Source organism: Heterocephalus glaber, unplaced genomic scaffold (assembly GCF_053883595.1).
Source record: "Heterocephalus glaber isolate CG9 unplaced genomic scaffold, H.glaber_assembly_v1.0 deba00000943, whole genome shotgun sequence".
Taxonomy (NCBI): domain Eukaryota; kingdom Metazoa; phylum Chordata; class Mammalia; order Rodentia; family Bathyergidae; genus Heterocephalus; species Heterocephalus glaber.
Genome location: NW_028258175.1, coordinates 6,161,041 through 6,182,004, shown reverse-complemented (window position 1 = coordinate 6,182,004; position 20,964 = coordinate 6,161,041). Strand labels below are relative to the sequence as shown.

General features: G+C 42.2%; 1 protein-coding gene across 4 annotated transcripts in view; it reads right to left on the bottom strand.

The window, feature by feature from the left end:
* Positions 1-16,222, bottom strand: part of Cog7 (component of oligomeric golgi complex 7) — a 69,809-nt gene extending 53,587 nt beyond the window's left edge. Inside the window, exons 1-4 of one of the 4 annotated variants that reach the window (XM_087208868.1) lie at positions 15,084-16,222; positions 8,347-8,495; positions 7,512-7,628; positions 3,670-3,838 (exon numbers count right to left, since the gene is read on the bottom strand). In XM_087208868.1, coding sequence (XP_087064994.1) covers positions 3,670-3,838; positions 7,512-7,628; positions 8,347-8,495; positions 15,084-15,141 — 493 coding nt within the window. In that variant the 5' untranslated portion in view covers positions 15,142-16,222. Of the gene's footprint in view, positions 1-3,669; positions 3,839-7,511; positions 7,629-8,346; positions 8,496-10,347; positions 10,735-15,083 lie in introns of those variants that run through there. The other 3 variants (XM_013076358.3, XM_004855942.4, XM_021237314.2) reach the window with 3 other exon arrangements.
* Between the last annotated feature and the right edge of the window lie 4,742 nt (positions 16,223-20,964).

The following is a 20,964-nucleotide window of genomic DNA, read 5'->3' as shown; positions in this document are numbered from 1 at the left end:
TACACGAGGTCCTGAGTTCAATCCTCAGTACTGAAAAAAATTTAAACACTTGTGCAAAGAAAGAACACTTTTTAAAAATAAAAAATAGGGCTGGGGATTTAGCTCAGTGGTTCCGCTGCCTGCCTTGCAAGCACAAGGTTCCGAGTTTGATCCCCGGTACCAAAAAATAAATAAATATTTTTTTTGAAAGAATATACTTAATAGAGAGAAAAGACAATCCTACAGAATGAGAGAAAATATTTGGAAATCATATGCCCAATAAGAAATTAATATCCAGAAATTATGAGAAACTCCTACCAGCTCATCAAAACACAAAACAAACCAATATAAAAAGGGCAGAGGAACTGAGTAGACATTTCTCCAAAGATCAAAACCCAAATGAAAACGTGCTGAAATTCAGAGATCATTAGGGAAATGTTAATCAAAACCACAATGAGATACCCACTTTATACCTATTAGGATGGCTATTATTTTAAATTCTCATTTTAATTAAAAAAAAACCAAGAACACAATGTGTTGGTAAGAATACAGAGAAACTAATTCTCGTGCACTGCTGGTGGGAACGGAAAACAGTATGACTACTGCGGAAAACACTATGACAGTTTCTTATAAAATTGCCATGTAATCTAGCAACTCTACTTTTGGTTTATACTCAAAAAAACTGAAGAAGCTACACACGTGATTATAACACCATTATTCACAGTAGGCAAAAGTAGAAAAAACCAGGTGTCCCCAGACAAATGAATGGAAAAAGAAAGTGTGTCTCTCCACACAATGGAATATTACTTAGCCCTAAAAAGGAAAGAAATTCTGACATGTGCGGCAGGCACAAAAGGACAAACTCCACATGAGCCCACTAATATGACGCTCCTAGGGTTTTCAAATTCATAGCGACAGAAGGGTGAAGAGAAGAACGAGTATTCATTGTTGTACAGACTTTCAGTTTGGGTGGAAGAATGTGCTGACGACAGATGGCTGTGGTGACTGCACAAGAATGTGGATGTACTTAATGCCACTGAACTGAGCACTTAAAAACAGTTAAAATGAAGTTGGGCAGTGGTGCATGCCTTAATCCCAGCATTCTGGAAGGCTGAGTCAGGAAGATCACAAATTCAAGCCCAGTCTCAGCATCTTAGCAACTTAGTGACACCCTGGCTCAAAATCAAAGATTAAAAAGGGGCTAGAGACAGGCTAGGTAAAGACCCTGGGCTCAATCCAGTGTCCCCTGCCAAAAAAAAGTTAAAATGGTGGGCTGGGGATTTAGCTCAGTGGTTCTGCCACCTGCCTCGAAAGCAGAAGGAGCTGAGTTCGATCCCCAGTACAAAAAAAAAAAAGTTAAAATGGTAAATTTTACATTATGCATATTTTACCGTATTTGTTTAATTTTAAAAAGAGAGAAACTTCCACAAGATTTACTCTAGGAAATTTTAGGCAACTGCTTCATACTCTAAATGAAATAATGCAAGTATATGCTTTCTGTCATAGGGTCTAAGGTATCACATGGAGATATAAAAGAAGGGTGGCAGAGGTAGGGAAAAATTAGGAAATAAATCAGACATAAAAAACATAAAATTAATTAGAAGAACAAAGAGTAAAAGAGGTAATTTAGAAACCCTATCAGTGCAACAGAAGACAACAGAAAAATGATGCTAAAGAGCCAAGAGAAACTAAAGAGACTCTGACACAGATGGGGGGAAGCCAGTGAAAAGAGTCAATGTCCTGAAAGTTGGTGAAAGAACAAGTGAAACAACAACAACAAAAAAGGACAGGAAGGAATTTTCTAAAAAAGAGGGAAGATGACTTAGCAGATGAAAAGAGCTCACACTATATTCTGGGGAAATTTTTAATTTTCAAAATTAAAAAATAACCTAGTGAAGTCACTAAACTACTGGGCACAACTCTGACAGGCCAGAAGTCAGCCAGCTTGAGCTGGGAGGCCAAATCTCCATCTGTCTTTGTAAGCAGAGTTGTGCTGAGCTGTTGGAAGCCCAGCTATTTATATTTTGGCTTTTTTTTTTTACCACAGATCCAAAGTAAAGTTTGCAATACAGACTGCAGGGCCCACAGAGACTAAAATACTGACTACCTAGCCCTTTACAGAAAATACGTGCCATTCCCTGTAATGATTATTCAGGGGAAAAATACAGGCTAACCACAAAGCAAAAACAACCAGGCCAGTCTTATTATACTCATCAGGGGAACAGAGATGGCACGAGACATGAAACAAGGTTCACAGAATTCTGATGTTGACCCAAGAATTAATTCCAAAAGCAGTTACTGTCTTCTACATGTAAAATCAATCGAAGGAGCTGCTGCAGAGGTACAGGTCTACAATCTAAGCTACCTAGGAGGCTGAGGTGGGAAGTCTGTGGGTCAAGCCAGCCTGGTCAACTTAGCAAGACACTGTCTCGAGATAAAAAATAAAAGTGGGGGCCGGGGATTTAGCTCAGTGGTTCCAGTGCCTGCCTCGCAAACACATGGTCCCGAGTTCGATCTCTGGTACCAAAAAAAAACCACACACACAGAAAAATAAAAATGGCTGGAGATGTAGCTCAGTGTGAGGCCCTGGGCTCAATCCTCAGACAGCTAGGTAAGGCAGCTGTGTGATAAACTAAATGTAAGGATGGGGATGGAGCTTAGTGGCTCAGTGGTAGAGTATTTGCACAGCACATACAAGGCACTGAGCTCAATCACCAGCACCAGGGAAAAACACACACACATGTGCACGTGCGCGCATGCACACAAAAGCAAATGTAGAAAATTGATAACCTGGAGGGTATGTTTACAGTCCTTGGTTCAACTTTTCTGTGTTTGAAAATTTCATATAAAATGCTAAAAGGATGAAAACACCATAAAGTTACAGATTTATTTGCAATCTTCATAATTTAATCAGTGTTGAGTCATCTAAAGACTGAACACGGGCCGGGGATTTAGCTCAGTGGTTTCACCGCCTGCTGTGCAAGCGCAAGGTCCCAAGTTTGATCCCCGATACAAAAAAAAAAAAAAAAAAATCAACTTGCGCAAGCACAAGGACCCAAGTTCGATCCCAGGCACCAAAAAAATAAATAAATAAATAAAGACTGAACACTCAGAAAGGTTCGTGTGTACTTAAGTATGTATGTATTTCTTTTTTTTTTTTTTGGTACCGGAGATCAAACTTGGGTCCTTTCACAGCAGGCAGCGAAACCACTGAGCTAAACCCCCGGCCCTGTATGTATTTCTTTATTGTTGTTGGTGGTGTTGTTTTTGTTCTTTGAGACAGAGTCCCACTGTGTAGTCCAGGCTGGTCTTGAACTCACTATGTATCGCTGGCTAGCCTGAAACTCGTGGTGATTCTCCTGCCTCGGCCTCCCAAGTGCTGGGCTTACAGGCGTGTGCCACCACACTTGGCCTTCAGAAAGGTTATCTTTATAGCAGTTTTATTTTGTTTTGCTATTTTGAGACAAGGTCTCACCCTGTACTCCAACCTGGCCTCTATGTAGCCCAGGCTGCCTTTTACCTCAAAATCCTCCTGCTTCAGCCTACTGAGTTCTGAGAATACACATGTACAGCTCTGCCTTTTACCTCAAAATCCTCCTGCTTCAGCCTACTGAGTTCTGAGAATACACATGTGCAGCTCCTTATCTTTATAAACAAGTGTGCACAGAGGTGAGAAAAGGCCACACTTACCTATGGACTGAGAAGTGAATGCTGCTACAATCTGGGGGCTGGCCAGGGCCTCCAGCCTGTTCTTCAAAGCCTCCAAGTGCACACATTTTTCTGAATAGTCTGGCGTATCAACGAGCATCGTTAAGCTGTTCTGCATACCAGTTAGCTTGGCAGAAATCACAGCTATGTCCTAAAAAAGAACAAAGGGTATTTATCTAAGAGACCCCAGCCACCTGAATTGATTGGGAATGGATAAAATACATAAAAAGGAAACTCACAAAATAAAAAAGTGGCCCATTAAACATTCTGTTCAACATTACTAACACTTGAATAAATGCAAATTAAAACAAAGAAGTGCCATTTTCTTCTAATGAATTGGTAAAGCACTGGAAATGTTGTAATAGTTATAATTAGTGAGGATGCAAAGAAAAAAGGTCTGACTGATAAGACAGACTGCCATACTGAAAGGTAACTCGGCAGTGTGTCAAGAGTCTTACAAATATTCACATCCTTTCACTTGGTTATTTTCTTTTCTAGAAATTGGTCTTAAAGAAATAATCAGAAGGAGGGCCAGGGATTTAGCTCAGTGGTTCCGGAGCCTACCTCGCAAGCGCAAGGTCCTGAGTTCAATCCCTGGTACCAAAAAAAAAAAAGAAAGAAAGAAATAATCAGAAGGAGCTGGCATGGTGGCGCACACCTGTGATCCCAGCACTCTGGGAGGCTGAGGCAGGAGGATCTCAAGTTCAAGCTCAGCTTGAGCCACTCAGTGACTCAGTGGGACCCTGTCTCAGAAAAAAATTAGGGATGGAGCTCAGTGTGAACATGTTAGGTTCAATGCCCAGTGAGCAAAAAAAAAGGAAGAAGAAAAGAAATAATCAGAGGGACATAGAGACATTGAGGTACTACTGTGATATTAGTGATAACATAACAAAAACCTGGAAGCAACTTAATCTTCCATAATAACAAATAAAATATAAAATTATGGGATACTCATAATGATATGTAGACTATGGTACAGCCACTAAAAATTATGTTTTTCAAAAGTACTAATAACAAAAATCACTATTAAATAAACACTATAAAAGTATATGGATACTAGAGTTCTAATTTTGTTTTACACATATCAATGTAATATATAATATATATAAAGTACATAAATACAATGCATACTAATGATATTTGCATACATACAAAATACAAATATAAGTACAAATATGTGTAAACACAAAAAGCACCTATTAGGCTTAAAAAGTATATTACTAGGGTCTAGAAACATGGATCATTTTGTATATTTCCTAATTTTCTTTTCCTTTTTGGGGGGGGACCAGGAATTGAACTCAGGACCTTGCACTTGCAAGGCAGAGCTAAATCCTCGCCCCTTTTCTTTCTTTCTTTCTTTTTTTTTTTTTTGAGAGATAGTCTTCCTATGTACTTCAGGCTGGCCTTGAACTCACTATGGAGCCTAGCCTGTCTTTGAACTCATGGCAATCCTTCTGACTCAGCCTCCTGAGGTAGGATTGCACTACCATGCCCAGCGAAATTTTCTAAATGTTTCAAATCTTCTCAGACATACATAATTATGTTTATAATTAGAAAAATAAAGAATTAAGATAGTAATAACTATACTCATTTCAGCATTCAATGGATATCTATGATATGTCAAGACACTGTATTAGATATGAGACTCAGGCTGGGGATTTAGCTTAGTAGCACCGCACCTGCCTTCCAAGCACAAGGTCCTGAGTTCTATACCCAGTACTGCAAAAAAAAAAAGAAAGAAAGAAAGAAAAGAAAACATATGAGACTCAAAGATGAGTAAGGCAACACTGACAAACATGAATTCATAATACACTGGAACAGAAAGACTACCACACAATTTCAGAAGAATGGCATAAGTATTATAGAAGCAAGAAGCCAGCGGGGAGAGCTTTAACAGAAGGTGACAATACCTAGAGGGACAAATGGAGGTCTACTCTACTGCAAAGAAAGGAGTAGTGGCACACGCCTGAAATCCCAGTATGTGGGAGGCTGAAGCAGGAGGACTGCCTTGAGTTCAAGGCCAGCTTGGACTACATAGCAAGTTCAAGATCAGTCAAAACTATACAAGGAGACCCTGCCTCAAAAAAAAAAAAAAAAAAAGTGAAAGAGAAAGAGAAAGGCTCAGGGAGAGAACTAAAGAAAGGAGGTGATGTATTAACAGCCCTGAGCAGTCACCAGGGGGAATCACCTGGAGTGAGTGGCCAGAGAAAAGGCTGAGAAGCCAGCCCACAACCAGCTGTGAAGCACATTACACTGTCTCACTAGAAGACAATTCAGCAGTATGGGCTTAGAATCTATCCAGTAGAAAATGGGAGCTACTGAAAATTAATTAAAATGCAGGGAGGACAGGAGACAGGGAAATGACATGTGCCAAGTTATGCTTCAGGAGACACCTGTGGTCACACAGAAGATAAACTGCAGTGCAGGAGGAACCTGGTGGCAAGGAGACCAATGCACAGCTGTCGGAATGGTCCAGAGGCAAATGCTTTGAACATGACTACTGGTAGCAGAGGGATAAAAAGAACTGATAAATTGAATGGGCCCAGGCATGGTGGTGCATGCCTGTCATCCCAGCACTCCGCTGAGGCAAGCAGACTGCTGCAAGCTCAAGGCCAGCCTGGGCTACATAGTGAGACCCTGTCTCAGAAAACAAAACTTTTTCAGCTGTAGAGCATAATACGTTATAAACCTGGCCCTCCAGTCCCCTACTTTCTCTCCCGAAATTGTCCTTCCGGATATCCCTGCACCCCAGTAGTAGCACATCGGGAACTGTGTGATTCATTCAACTGCTCTACAGCTGAGAAAGTTTTTTCATAAGCTATCATCTTACTTTCTCCTTTGTTGCAGGAATCCAAGAGACTGGAGAGAACCACAGACTGAACAGGAGGACTTTACCTCAGGTTTGAGGTGTGCACCGGCTCAACGGACTCCTGTCCAGAGAAGAGCGGTGAACAAAGAAGCTCCAGCTTGTGCACATTTGGTCGAAGGGGGTGCTCTTTTGCTCTTTCTAGTGACGCGGGAAGTGAATTTACCAGAACAGGATAAGGGCAGACAGTTTTATAATTCTGCCTTGCAAGAAGACAGTGTCTTCTGAATCACATGAGAACAGAGTGTCATGCACTTTGTTTACAGGACACAGTTGTCAATTTTATCTGTACCAGAATAAGGAGTTACAGCTACAGAGAAAAGGGGGTCGATGGGGGGGGGGGGGAGCTGCACAAGGCTGGGAAGGACTTGTTTTTCTTTAAGTCCTGCTTCACCTTCACAACAGGTTTCAAACGTATTACTTTTTCCACGCTTTGCAGCCTCAAAAGGGTTAATAACTTGCCAAGCTCCCACAGCATGTGAGGCCCATGAAGCCACATTCCAAGCTCTCAGTAACCAAGACCCCCCATACACATCTTCTCTGCCCATGCAGTCTGCTGAGGCCTCTTCTGAATCACTCTAGATTTCAGTCAAGCAGAGGCCACGAACTAAACAGGGTGGAAATGCTCAATACAGCTTCAGATCTTCCCACCCAAAGTTTGAATGTAACTGTGTATCACTATTGATATCCGGTAAGGTTCTGACAAATGATTACCTTGCTTGCTTTCTCCAAACCTCAGGTTTCTTCCTAAATGAGTTTCACAACATCCGCTAAATAGGAAACCTACTTGAAACTGCAGGGAGGCACACACCTGCAATCCCAGCACTCCGGAGGACGAGGCAGGAGGATCATTGTAAGTTTGAGGACAGACTGGGGTACACGGTAAGTTCAAGGCCAGCCTGAACTACATTGTGAGACCCTGCCTCAGAAATAAAAAAAAGAAAATAAAGAAACTTACTTGAGTCTTAAATGTCTCCTCAATATCAGCACTCAATGTGCTCCACTTGTCTGCTTCCTGAAGAGACTCGGCAGCAAGCTGCATTCTGGACTTGACTTGGTCAATCTCTACCAATACCTAAAAGAGAAGTAAGAAGAAAAAAATGAAGGGACCACTGCTCCCTTTTCTCTACACTCCCCAGGTGACTCGAAACATGAGTATCGTGGCTCGATCCATCTCCATAGAGCTGCTGCGTCCCCACACACCAATCACCGGGCTAATTCTGCTCAGCAGGTGCTGCGGAGATGAGTAAGCTGAAGGAACCAAGCACAAGGGTTTTCTGAGTGCTGGGTGGAATTCTGTGTTCAAACTAGGCACAATGGGACACACCTGCAACTGTAGCTACTTGAGAGGCTGAGGCAGGAGAATCACAAGTTTTGGGCTTTTTTGTTTTTATGTTTTTGCAGTACTGGGGATTGAACCCAGGGCCTCTGCACTGAGCTACATCTCCAGCCCTTTTAAAATTTTTTGTTTTGAGACAGGGACTCAATAAGTTGCTCAGGTTAACCTTTTTTTTTTGGTACCAGGGATCGAACTTAGGTCCTTGTGCTTGCACAGCAGGCAGTGAAACCACTAAATCCCCAGCCCAGCTCAGGTTAATCTTTCTGGCCTCAGCCTCCCACAGTGCTGGAATTACAGTCATCTGCTATCATGCTCAGCTATGTTTGAGCCCAGCATTGCAAAAAAAGTCTGAGTTCAGGGTGGCCTCCCACAATGCTGTGTTGTTCTCAGCCCTTCAGGAGAGTGAATCCTTGCCAAAAACAAGAATCAACATTTAGGACAGGAGCCCAAATACCTGCATCGACTGCGATGTGTCCTGTTCAAATTTTTTAATGTCCTCCTTGACGAGAATCATTTGTTCTTTCAGAAAAGACGCCTCCTGTTTCAGGGCTTCGACATCACGGAGCACTTTGGGCATGTTCTGAAGGGCCTGGTGGCTCGTTTCTGCAGCACAAAACCAAGAGCAGCCACGTGCACAAAAGGCAAAAAACAGACCAGTCACCAGTGAGAAGCAGGAGGCAAATGAGACAGCAGAGAGGTCCTAATATATTCCCAACCACATGTGCTTGAAGCCTGCAGGACAAACAGCAGGAAAGGGAACAGGGACTGGAACTCTGAACCATGCTTGGGTTCAAATCCCTGATCCCTCATTCATTAGCATAATGATGTGAGCAAAGTACTTTTCTTAGTTTGTTTCTACAATCACAAAGTAGGAACAACAATTGTGTCTAGTTCACAGAATAACTGTCAGGTTTATGCTGATCATCACACCAAAATACAGAACACCATTAATATTTGGTCAGGATAATACTCCATTGTGGCGGACTGTCCCAAGCACTGCAGGACATTAACCACTGCTGAGTCTTTCCACTAAATGTCCATTGTGGCGACATTTCCCCACAATTCCAAAGGCTCCCACCAATCTCCAAATATTCCCAAGGGGAGAGCAGTTCTCAGATCACTTTGTGAATACATATAAATAGATCAAGCCCTCAAGTATCTGTTATATTCTTAATTTTCTCTTTCTCTGTGTGACACACACACACACACACACACACACACACACACACACACACCGTATGAAGTCCTCCTTCAAGGTCTAACCCTGAAGAAGCCTTTGTGATTCTCCCAGACCTGAGGGAGCTGCACCCTCCTCCAGCTAGGGGCTCCAGATTCTATTTTCTGTAAAGCCATCTTGCATTGTAATTAACTAGTTTTTTTGTTTTTGGGGGGTTTATTTGGTACCAGGGATTGAACTCAGGACCTCTCTGTTTATATATCTTCCTCACAGACAGCAAGCTGCAGAAAGATTAACTTTGTCTCCAGTATCCACATCCTGATACAAGCATAGGAGATGCTCCATAAGTTAGTAAAATTGCAAAGTACAACAAAGGATCTGCACTGAGATAACTACCCTCCTGTTCCCATTCTTAAACAACGGGCATATCTATAAAACAAAATTCTATTTACAGGATTACGCTTCCAGTGGGAGCGTCTGTTTGGTCTTTCCAACAGAGTCTAGCAGAAGACCTGGCATGCAGTATTTACTGAGTCAACATATAGCGAATAAAAGTCAAGCCAGAGAATTACATGAGCCAGTGTGGTGGCACATGCCTGTAATCCCAGCACTTGGGAGGCTGAGGCAGGAAGATTTCAAGTTCGATGCCAGCCTGGGCACCTTAGCAACTTTAGCAAGAGACTCTGTCTCAAAATTTAAAAAAAAAGAAAGAAAGAAAAAGAAACAAAAAGGCTGGGGATGTAGCTTAGTGTGAAGGCTCTGGGGGGAGGTGAGGGACTCTTGCCGGGCATGGTGGTGCACACCTGTAATTCCTACATTTTCGAGGCTGAGGCAGGAGGATCGCAGAGTTTGAGGTCTGTCTGGGCTACATAGTGAATTCAAAGCCACCTTGGTACACAGTGAGACCTTGTCTCAAAATACAAAACAAAACAAAAATGCTTTAACTTCCGTTTTAAAAGGAAACGATATGGCACTGCCAGGGAAAATTGAAGTCCAAAATTAGCAAGTGTTAAAGACAGGACCCCAAGGGCAGAGGATTTAGCTCAGTGGTTCCGCCGCCTGCCTCGCAAGGTCAAGGTCCCGAGTTCGATCCCCGGTACAAAAAAGACAGCCCAGCAACTGGCTAAGGTTTTTCTCCTCGATGCAGTCATGAAGGACTGCAGGCTCGCCTTCTCAACAAATCTAGTACTGACACTGACTGCCCAATCCTGCGCCCGGCGTCCCGGCCCAGCTGGGGGACCTCTGCGGGCGGGCGCAGGGGAGCGTCCGGCGGCTCACCCTCCACGGCGTGGTTCACCTCTTGGATGAACAGCTGCAGCTTCATCACCAGCGTGGCCGCGTGGCCGTCCGCCTTCCCCGCCGCAGCCTCCTTGGGGCCAGCCCTGAAGGCCGCATTAATCCACTCTTTCACGTCGAAGTCGTCGGCCAAGAACTTGGAGAAGTCCATGGCGCACGGCCTCAGGCCTGGCGTCCAGGCCGTGAGAGGGGGTTCCTGGCGGCAATGAGGACACAGAAGCAGGGGACCCTGCGAGAGCACGGGGACTGGCCTTCGAAACTGCACCACTGAACCTACAGTCGAACCTAGAGGGCGAGCCACCCCACTGCGGACCCACTGTCGGCTCTTCCGGGCTGCGGCTGGGATGACCCTCGCCGCGTGCCGTACTTCTCCCGGAAATAGGCGGCCGTTACCATAGCGACTGGGGCATTCTGGGAGTTTAGGTGAGCCACTTGCAAAAGAACGCAGGGGACGGAGAGCTCGGGGAGGCGAGGCCATCCAACTTGCTAATATTTGCTGAGCACTAAACCATGTACTTGCTGTAAAGTCGTATTAGTGCATTTAACCCTCATAGTCCAGGGAGTACTGTCACTGTAAAACTGAGGCGGTTAAGCTACTTTAGTCACCTCGCTAGAAGGTGGCACTTGGGGATTTGAACTCAGGCCAGCTTGGCCCTGGAGCCTGCACTCTTATACTTTACTGACTCCCTGAAGGGAGCAGGGTAAGCCTACATGACCTGCCCGCCAGTCTCCTACGTTCGTCTCCTCTCCTTTCCTGGGACACCACATCGCAACCCGCCAGTCTTGTTTCTCTTATTGTTTCTTCTGGACTAAAACAGTGTGGCACCTCAGAAAAGCGAGACTATCTGGGAGGATCCCTTTGTCACAAGAACCAAAATTTTTTTCCAACGCTATATGTATAGTTGGGAATAATCTTGCTATTTTTTTCATTCTCACCAGAGGCATATTCTGACTCTAAATGTACACAGTAATTCTTGAAGACGCTAAATCCACAAAGTATAAAGCCAGTATACTAGCATTGGTCTGAGCAAATTGATCTAGAAACCTTGCTGGGTGTGGTGGTGCATGCCTATAATCCCAGCACGGGAGGCTGAGGCAGGAGGACTGCTGTGAGTTCAAGGCCAACCTGGGCTACATAGTGAATTCAAGACCATCCTGAACTACACAGCAAGACCCTGTCTCCAAAAAACAGAAAACAAAAACAAAAAGAAGCCTTCGATGTCTCTAGAATATGGCCCACTTTGAAAAGTTGACACTTTTTGTAACTCTTATGGATAATTTACAGGACATAAAATCCACCAAAGGGCTGGGGATTTAGCTCAGTGGTTCTGCCACCTGCCTCAAAAGCCCAAGGTCCCGAGTTGGATCCCCAGTACCAAAAAGAAAATTAAGAGATTGAAGTTTTGGGCCCGGGATTTAGCTCAGTGGTTTCACAGCCTGCTGCTCAAGCACAAGGACCAGAGTTCGATCCCCAGTATCAAAAAATAAAAACAAAAATAAAATCCACCAAGTGTAAGTATACTAAAATGACTTCGAGATCGATCTATCCATGTTGTACTGTGAATCAGGTATTTGTTCACATTAATGAGCATGATTTCATTGTATATGTAATAGTAACTGCTTACAAATGTTAACATACTGTGATAACATATATTGCTTATCCACTTACTAGTTGATGAACATTCATATTTCTAGTTTAGGGCAATTATAAATAATGCTGCTATGAGCTTTTATAAATATGTCTTTGTGTATACACATTTTCATTTATTTTGGGTAGGCTCTTGGAAATGGAATTGCTGAGTTATAAGGTTAAGACATTGCCAAACTTTCCCTGAATGCCTGTAACATCTTACATCACCATCAACAAGTATGAGGTTTCCAGTTTCTCCATAGTCTCAACAATATTTAGTTTGTAGTGGTAAATCATTGTTTTAATTGGCATTTCCTAATGACTAGTGATGTTGAACATCTTTCCTATGCTCATCAGTCATTCGTATATCTTCCTTGGGGAAATGTCTATTTAAATCTTTTGCCCATTTTCAAAAGAAGTTGTCTTCATATTATTGTCAGTTTTCTACATATTCTGGATATAATAACTTTATCACAAGTATGACTTATAAATACTTTTGTTGTTTTTTTGAGACAGGGTCTCGCCATGTAGTTGAGGCTGGCCTTGAACTCACTCTGTAGCCCACGTTGGCCTCATACTTGGGGCAATCCTCCTGCCTCAGCCTCCCAAATAAATACCAGGATTACAAGCATGTACCACAGTGCCTGGCCTTTGTAAATACTTTCTCCCAGACTGTAGCTTTTCTTTAGTTTTTCTTTTGTGGTATGTTTTGAAGTGCAAAACTTTTAAATTTTGGTAAAGTCAACTATAATCTTTTCTCTTTTATGGGTCATGTTTTGGGTAGTATAAACAAGCAATCTTTGCCTAACTCAAAATTATGAAGAATTTCTAAGTTTTCTTTTCTAGAAATTTTTAAAGTTTTAGCTCTTACGTTTAAGTTTGTGTCCATTCTCATTCATTTTTGTGTGGGTGTATCATGTGAGGTAAAGTCTAAAATTTGTTTTGGTGAGGTCTTTGTTTTGACATGCAGATAAATTTTATCTCAGGATTATTCACTGAAATTTTTCCATTGAATTGCCTTTACATTTCTGTCAAAAATCAACTGATGGGCCAGGAATTTAGCTCAGTGGTGTTGCCGCCTGCCTCGCAAGTGCAAGGACCTGAGTTTGATCCCCTGTACCAAAAAACAACAACAAAAAAATCAACTGACATGTGTTTGTGTCATTACTTATATGTCTATTCTTGTGCTACTACCAAACTCTCCTGATTATTGTAGTTTATAGTAAATTTTTCTTCCTTTTTTTTTTTGGGTACTGGGGATCAAATACAGTAAATTTTGAAACCTATTAGTCCTCCTACTTTATTTTAAAAATTGTCTTGCACCAGGCAGAGCGGTGCACCCCTGTAATCTCAGTACTTGGGAGGCGGAAGCAGGAGGATTGCCCTGAGTTTGAGGCCACCCCGGGCTACATAGTGAGACCTTGTCTCAAAAACTCAAAACAGGCCAGGGATTTAGCTCAGTGGTTCTGACGCCTGCCTCACAAGCACGAAGTCCCAAGTTTGATCCCCCGTACCAAAAAAAAGAAAGAAAAGAATTTTAATTTCCGTATTGTTTCTTGTTATAGAAATACTATAATTATTTTTGTGTATTTACCTACTCCCCCTTGACCATGCTAAATTTACTGTTCCAGTATTTGCAGGTATAGCTTCCCTGGGATATGTTTACATCCTTAGCACATCATTTGTGAATACAAACATTTTCCTTTTTCCTTTCCAATGTAGATGCCTTTTTTTTGTCTTCTTTTTATTAACTGCATTGGCTAGAAACTTCAGGACAGCATTGCACTGGAAGAAGCAGACATCTCTAGCTGGGAGTGGTGGCCCATGCCTTAATCCCAGCACTCTGGGAGACTGAGGCAGGATGATCACAAATTCAAGCTTAGCCTGGGCAATTTAGCAATTTAGTGAGGTCCTGTCTCAAAAAGGGGTAGGGATACAGTTTAGTGCAAAGGCTGTGCGTCAATCCCTAGTAAAAAAAAAAAAAAAAAAAAAATAGACATCCTTGCTTTGTCCAAAATCTTAAGCATTGGTCTTTAACATTTAGTCTTTAACAATGAAGTATGCTAACTGTAGATTTTTCACAGATGCTTTTAAGTTGAGGAACTTTCCCTTCTATTCCTAGTTTTAAGATGTTGAGATTTTATCATTTTCTTTGCCTGAGATAATCGTGTAGATTTTGTGCTTTATTCAGATAGTAATTATTTTAAGCTGCTGAGTTTTATATTCCTAGGATAAATTCTACTTGGTCATGGTGTATGATTTTTATGTTGATTTCCTTTAGTGTGTGTATCCATGTGTGTGCTAGAGATGGAACCCAGGAGCTTGTACATGCTGACAAGTGCTAGGACTTATGGGCCGGTGCCACTATGCCCTGCAGCTCATATTTTGGTGAGGACTGGGGTATGCTCGTGTGCGATATTCACTTACAATTTTCTGCTTTTGTGATGTCTTTGATTTTAGTGTAAGGCCAATACTGGTCTCATCGAATGAGTTGGGAAGTGGTCCTCCCCTATGTTTTGAGTTTGTGAAGGAACTGTATCACTTCTTTACATATTTGACAAAAATCTAAGTGAAGGCACCCATGCCTGGACATTTCTTTACAGGAAGACTTTAAACTAATTCAGTTTTTAAAAATCTATTCAGGTTTTTCTTTTCCTCAATCGTTGGAAGTTGGGCCTTTCTTTAAAAAAATTAGCATTTAGGGCCGGGGATTTAGCTCAGTGGTTTCACTGCCTGCTGTGCAAGCGCAAGGACCCGAGTTCAATTCCCGGTACCAAAAAAAAAAAAAAAATTAGCATTTAGGCTAAACTTTTGGCATTAAATTGTTCATTATTCTCTTATGGCCCTTTAAAATTTCTATAGAATGGTGGTGACATACCCTTCTTTCCTGGCTTTGATAATTTGTCATTTCTTGGTCAGTCTAGTTCAGTAGTCCCCAACTTTTTTGGCGCCAAAGACCAGTTTCATGAAGACAACTTCCCCATGGATTGGGAGTGGGGAGAGGGTTTCAGAATGATTCAGGTGCATTAATTTACTGTATGCCTTGTTATTACGATGCAATATATAATGCAGTAAATATACAACTCACCATAATGCAGAATCAGTGGGTGCCCTGAGCTTGTTTTCCTGCAACTAGATGGTCCCATCTGGGGGCAAGAGTGACACCTGAGTTGCTGGTTATGTCCAGTACGCCATGTAACCTTGTTTTGCTTGCTGTCACTGCAGGAAACCCTGCTTCATAAAAATAGGATGTCGGAAATGGAAGGAGGCTTTTCAGTACTTCTGTGGAAATTTCAGGATATTCCACCTTGACTTTAATCCAGAAGAGATTTGAAGTTGTCTCAAACATACTTTTAAGGCCACTGTCACTTGCACTCGATTCCCTTCTAGCATGGACAAAGTAATTCACCTTACTCACAAATGGACCCCAGATCCGTCCTCTCCCAGCCTGGAGGTAGACGTCTTCTTTGGTTGGGAAGTAATGCTCAGACTCTTTGAAAGCTAAGTAATCATGCACTCAAGGGGAGAGAGGCAGCCCTGGCTGAGTCTATCAAAATCGATGCTGTTTGAATTGGGCGTGGTAGCGCACACCTGTAATCCCAGCATTTGGGAGTCTGGGGCAGGACTGCCATGAGTCCGAGGCCAGCCTGAACTACATAGTAAGACCCTGGCTCAAAATGAAACAACTTCTGCTGTTTGAAACATGTCAAAGTATCCAGTGTTCACACACCACCCCCATATTTCCAATTTGCCTTTGAATGCAGCCACTTTGAATCTGACAACTTGAATGCAGTTGTCATTCTCCCCTGAAGAGACTGGTTGACTTGAGGTTGAGTATATCATGAATAAGGAAGTTTTGTGACTCATTTTGTGTCACTGAAGTGTGCTGCCAGTGGTGACTTTCTAAAAGAAACCTCTGCATCAGCTCTTGCAACTCAAACACTCTGGCCAGTGATGTAAACTTTAAGAAAGCTCTCTCTCTCTTCTGTGTATAACACATGTGTGCTCTGCACCCATCTCTGTAAAGAGCTATGCGAACAGATGTGAGTTCAGGGCATGTACTTTAACGTGGGTAGTTATCATATCCTGCAAAACATTACATCCAGGTGACATTTTTGGCTAGACACCATTTCTCTATGGATGACACGATGCAGACTCACATTCAGAAGCAACCTTTGTTCTGATAGTGAAACCAGAAGGCTGTCCAGTCAGAGCAGCCTCTATCCATGCATATACTGAGGCAAAATGACTAAGTAAGCTTTCCTGATATGTAATCAAAGATCTGAATAGCCTGCAGCTATGGTGTTGATTGGCAACAAAAGTCCACATAACATGTCCTCATGTACATCATACTGAAAAATATTACACAAAAATAAGCATTGTTGCCTTGTCAACATCTGTAGACTCATCTACCTGGATTGTGTACCAGTGATTTTTGATATTAACAATTATGCCTCCATGTCTTTTACTTCAATTCATGTAGTTAGGGTGCTAGCCAAAAGAGGATCACATGCTAACTTTTGAGTTGCAGCCTCTCCTAAAAGTTTGCAACAAATGTCCTTACCGGGGAGGATCAACTTTTCTCAAAATAGTGAAGGGCTTCTTAGCTTTAGCACTGCAAATGAAGTGGTGGTCTTCAATAACTCCTTTTGTTCTTTGAGCTCATTTTCTTCTTTCAGAAAAACTCCCAAAAGTTTACCCTTTATTGCAGGGTGCTTGGTCTCCAAGTAGCAAAGCAGTTTTGAACGTTTCATGGCTTCATTGGCTAGCCAATCACCACATAATATACAAAGTATACTTGGAGAACATGAATATTGCAATGAACCTGTAATTTAAGGACTCAGTATTTTCTCTTAAATGCACTTTTTGTTGGCAGTTTTAGTCTTCCACTGTCTGATCAGCAGGTCTTACTCACTCAAAAGAAACTCCAGGGCCAGGGATTTAGCTCAGTGGTTCCGGTGCCTGCCTCGCAAGCACAAGGTCCCAAGTTCGATCCCTCGTACCAAAAAAAAAAAAAAAAAAGAAGAAACTCCAGGGCTGGGGATTTAGCTCAGTGGTTCTGCCATCTGCCTTGCAAGCACAAGGACCTGAGTTTGATCCCCAGTACCAAAAGAACTCCAGAAATGTTTGGTTTCTGTTCATTTTGCCTAGTGTTAGCTTGTGGGCTTATCAAAACTGTGACTGAAACAAGTGTGTACTGTGGAGTACAGAGGTGGTAAATAATTGGAGTACCTCACGTCACTTGCTACTCACTGGTAAGGTTTTGGTATGTAAGCAACTGATTAGTCACTGTGCACTCAAATTTGTGCTGTTCATCTGTATTTGCAGCTGCTCCCCAGTGCTAGCATCACCACCTCAGCTCTACCTCAGATCATCAGGCATTAGATTCTCATAAGGAGCAAGCAACCTATATCCCCTAATGTGCAGTTCACAGTAGGGTTTGCACACCTATGAAAATCTAATGCCAATGCTGATCTGACAGGAAGATCTCAGGTGGTACTGTGAGGGATGAAGAGAGGCTGTAAATACAAATGAATCTTTACTGGCTAGCCCAGCTGCACACCTCCTGCTGCTCAGCCTGGTTTCTAACAGGACAGAGACCCAGGTGGGGATCCCTAGTCTAGCTGACATTTGTAATTTCATTAGTCACTTCAATTACAAAAGATGTAATTTCATCTTTTTCTTTGTAAATTGTTCTGGTTTTTTGTATCCCACCCCCCACCCCCACCCCCGAAGGATCTGCCTATGCAATTCAGTTTGGCCTCAAACTCTGGGCAATCCTTCTGAATGCTGATTACCAGTGTGCACCCCCACACCCGGCTTGTCACTGATTTTTCACAAAAATCAGTTTCCTTTCTTCTACTTTCTTGAGCTTAGTATACTCCTGTCTAGTATATTAAAGTGGAATCTTAGGTTACTGCTCTGAAACCTAATACAGCCAGTTAAAATTAGTTATAGCTTAATGGATGGACCTTGAGAACATACTCTTAAGTGAAATAAATCAGACACACGTTTAAATACCACATTGTTTCTCTGGTGTGTGAAACTAAATGTGGAAGTGAGGACTGAAATGTATAATGGATGCTGGGAAATGGGAAGAAAGTGTTCACATGGGAAGGGGAACAAGGGAGGAGGGAGGGAGAAAGGAAGGCACAAGAAAAAAACTGAAAATAGAAGGAAAAATGGAAACAAAGCTTTTGTACATAGGGAGGGGAGAGGCCTTGAGGGGAGAATGGAATAAAATAATATTTACTAATGTCTTCAGATTCTGATATGTTTTCATTTGATTCAAAATATTTTCAAATTAGCTGGGCATGGTGGGACACACCTATAATCCCAGCATGTAGGAGGATCACCACAAGTTCAAGGCCAACCTGGGCCACATAGTGAGTTCAAGACCAGCATGAACTACATACCAAGATCCTTCCTGAAAAAAAAAATTTTTTTTCTAATTACACTTGTGACTTAACCCATGAGTTATTTGAACATGGAAAGAAGGGACAAGAGAAAAAATAGAAGGAAAAAATGGAAATCAAGCTTTTGGGTTTTTTTATTTTTTTGTTTTGAAGCTTTTGTAAATAAGGCGGGGAAGAAAGTGTGAACGGAGGGAAGGGGAATGGGAAAAAAAGCAGCAAGATACATCATGTACAGGTACAAATTTCCTATGTTGACTATTATGTATATCTAAAATGTTTAAATTTTTAAAAATACAAATATCAAGTATTTCTCAGATTTTCTGTTAATTTCCAATTTCATTCCATTCCATGTGGTTATAAATTTTGCGTGACTTAAACCCTTTTACAAGTGATGAGACTCTACATCCTAACTTGGTCTTTCCTGAAAAATATTCCACGTGCACTTGAGAAAGAGTATCTGCAGTCAAGGTAAACTTAGTTATTGGTGTTGTTCAACTATTTTACATCCTTGCTGATTGTGTGTCTAGTTTTTTGGGGGTTTTTGGTACCAGGGATCAAACTCTGGACCTTGTGCTTGCGAGGCAGGTGGTGGAACCACTGAACTAAATCCCTGGACCTGTGTCTAGTTTTTCTACTAATTATTGAAAATAAGGTATTGAAATCTCCAACTTTTATTGTTAAATAGTCCACTTTCCTGTTGTTTTTGCTTCAGGTATTTGGGGCTGCAATATCAGGTGCATATACAATTTTTTATCTTCTATACACTAATATTATTATTAAATGTACCTTTCTACCAATATTCTTGTCTAAGTTTATTCTGCCTGATATTAATATATCCACTTCAAGTTTTTTCCTCCCCAGTAGTGGGGATTAAACTCAAGACCTTTCCACTGAACATCTATCTCTAGCCCCTTTATATTTTTGAGACAGGGTCTTGCTCAGTTGCTAAATTGTTCAGGCTAGGCTCCAGCATACAATCCTGCTGCCATGACTTGAGTGCTGCGATTTTCAGTGTGACACCATGCCCAGCTTGGATGTGGTAATATTTAGAAAACATACTAAACGAAGCAAAACTGAGCAGATATAGATGAAGCAGGAACCAAGGATCCATTAAGTCTCAGGTGCAGGGGATGGGTTCTATTCTTGGGAGTCTGAAGCAACAGTGGCACCCTAGATAAAGACACCCATGGCGAGTGTGAAATACAGATCTGACCTCAGCAAGGTGGGAGCCTGGGATGGGGCTGGGGTTCACCTAGTGGTCTCAAAGGGTTTGACTGCCACACTCAGTGTGTAGATTTAAAAGACTCTTAAGGTCTAAGCCCTGGGGAGCCACCACTTTTAAGGGGCAGAGGTAGATCAAGAAATAAAGGTGAATAGGATCCAAAAAAGTTCAGAACACTCACCGTGTGGACTCAGGTATCCAGCTGATAGATTATGAATGCATCTCCCTCCAGAGGACTTTGGTCACCATTACATCTATGGTGCCCACAGCGGTATCTGGTTCAGGGTAGGTGGTCATGGTTGGGTGATACCCATATTCTGTCCAACACTACCTGCAGAGTACCATTCTCTCCTGGAGGCACAATGATGTTCAAGTACATGCATGAGTTCACCTTCAAAATACAGGATAAAAAGCCTCTGTTTTCATGTCTTCTATGACAAGTTCTTCAGAGGAGAGGCATAGGTGGTTGTGGTGGGAACTCCTTGAAAACTTTCCCTAACAGCTATGGAGCCAATAAAAACTAAGAACACCTGAATATCATTTTGGATCAAAGTTAGTCCTTCACAAATTAGGTCAAATGAAGAAACCACCCCAGTTTATGTTTTGTAAGTTTTCCACATTTGCTTAAAATTTACCATACCTATTCCCACCCAATAATGTGGCAAACTTCTCCTAATTTTTTTTTGTGTGTGTAGGGGGGTGTATCGCTGCATAGTTCAGTTCAGGCTGGCCTTGGACTCACTACGTCGCCCAGGATGGCCTCAAACTCACAGCAATCCCACCTCAGCCTCCAGAGTGCCAGGATTACAGGGCTGGGACACCTTGTCTGCCCAGACTGCTAATTATCTTAGAAGTCAAAAGATATGTCATAGAACCAGACCTCACGACTGAGAGCTCCAAACAGAGCCAAGTTCTCAGCCCTTCCTCAACCCCTCTCAGCCAGGCTCGCGTTCCTGCTCCTACTGATCAGGCCAAGCAGGACTTGCTGAACTTGCAATCAAAGTGGGTTTTCTGGTACTCAGGACCTTGCGCTTGCATGGCAGGCACAGTGCCTCTGAGCTAAATCCCCAGCCCACACATCAAAGTTCTTAACATGCAACAGGTGCTTGATGGTAAGTATTAACTATTTATAAGCCCGAATTTCCCCCTTCAGTTGATAAATGTAACACATTTCCAGCTTTGCACAGGGCTTCAGGGCTTTGCTCTTCAGTGAGGTAGGTAAAGCTCTGTCCTTCACGAAGTCTTCCTTACATCTCAGCAGGAGACAGTTCTCTTCAGGCCTATCACCCCTAAATGCTCACTCCTACTTACTCCACATTCCACAAGGCGAA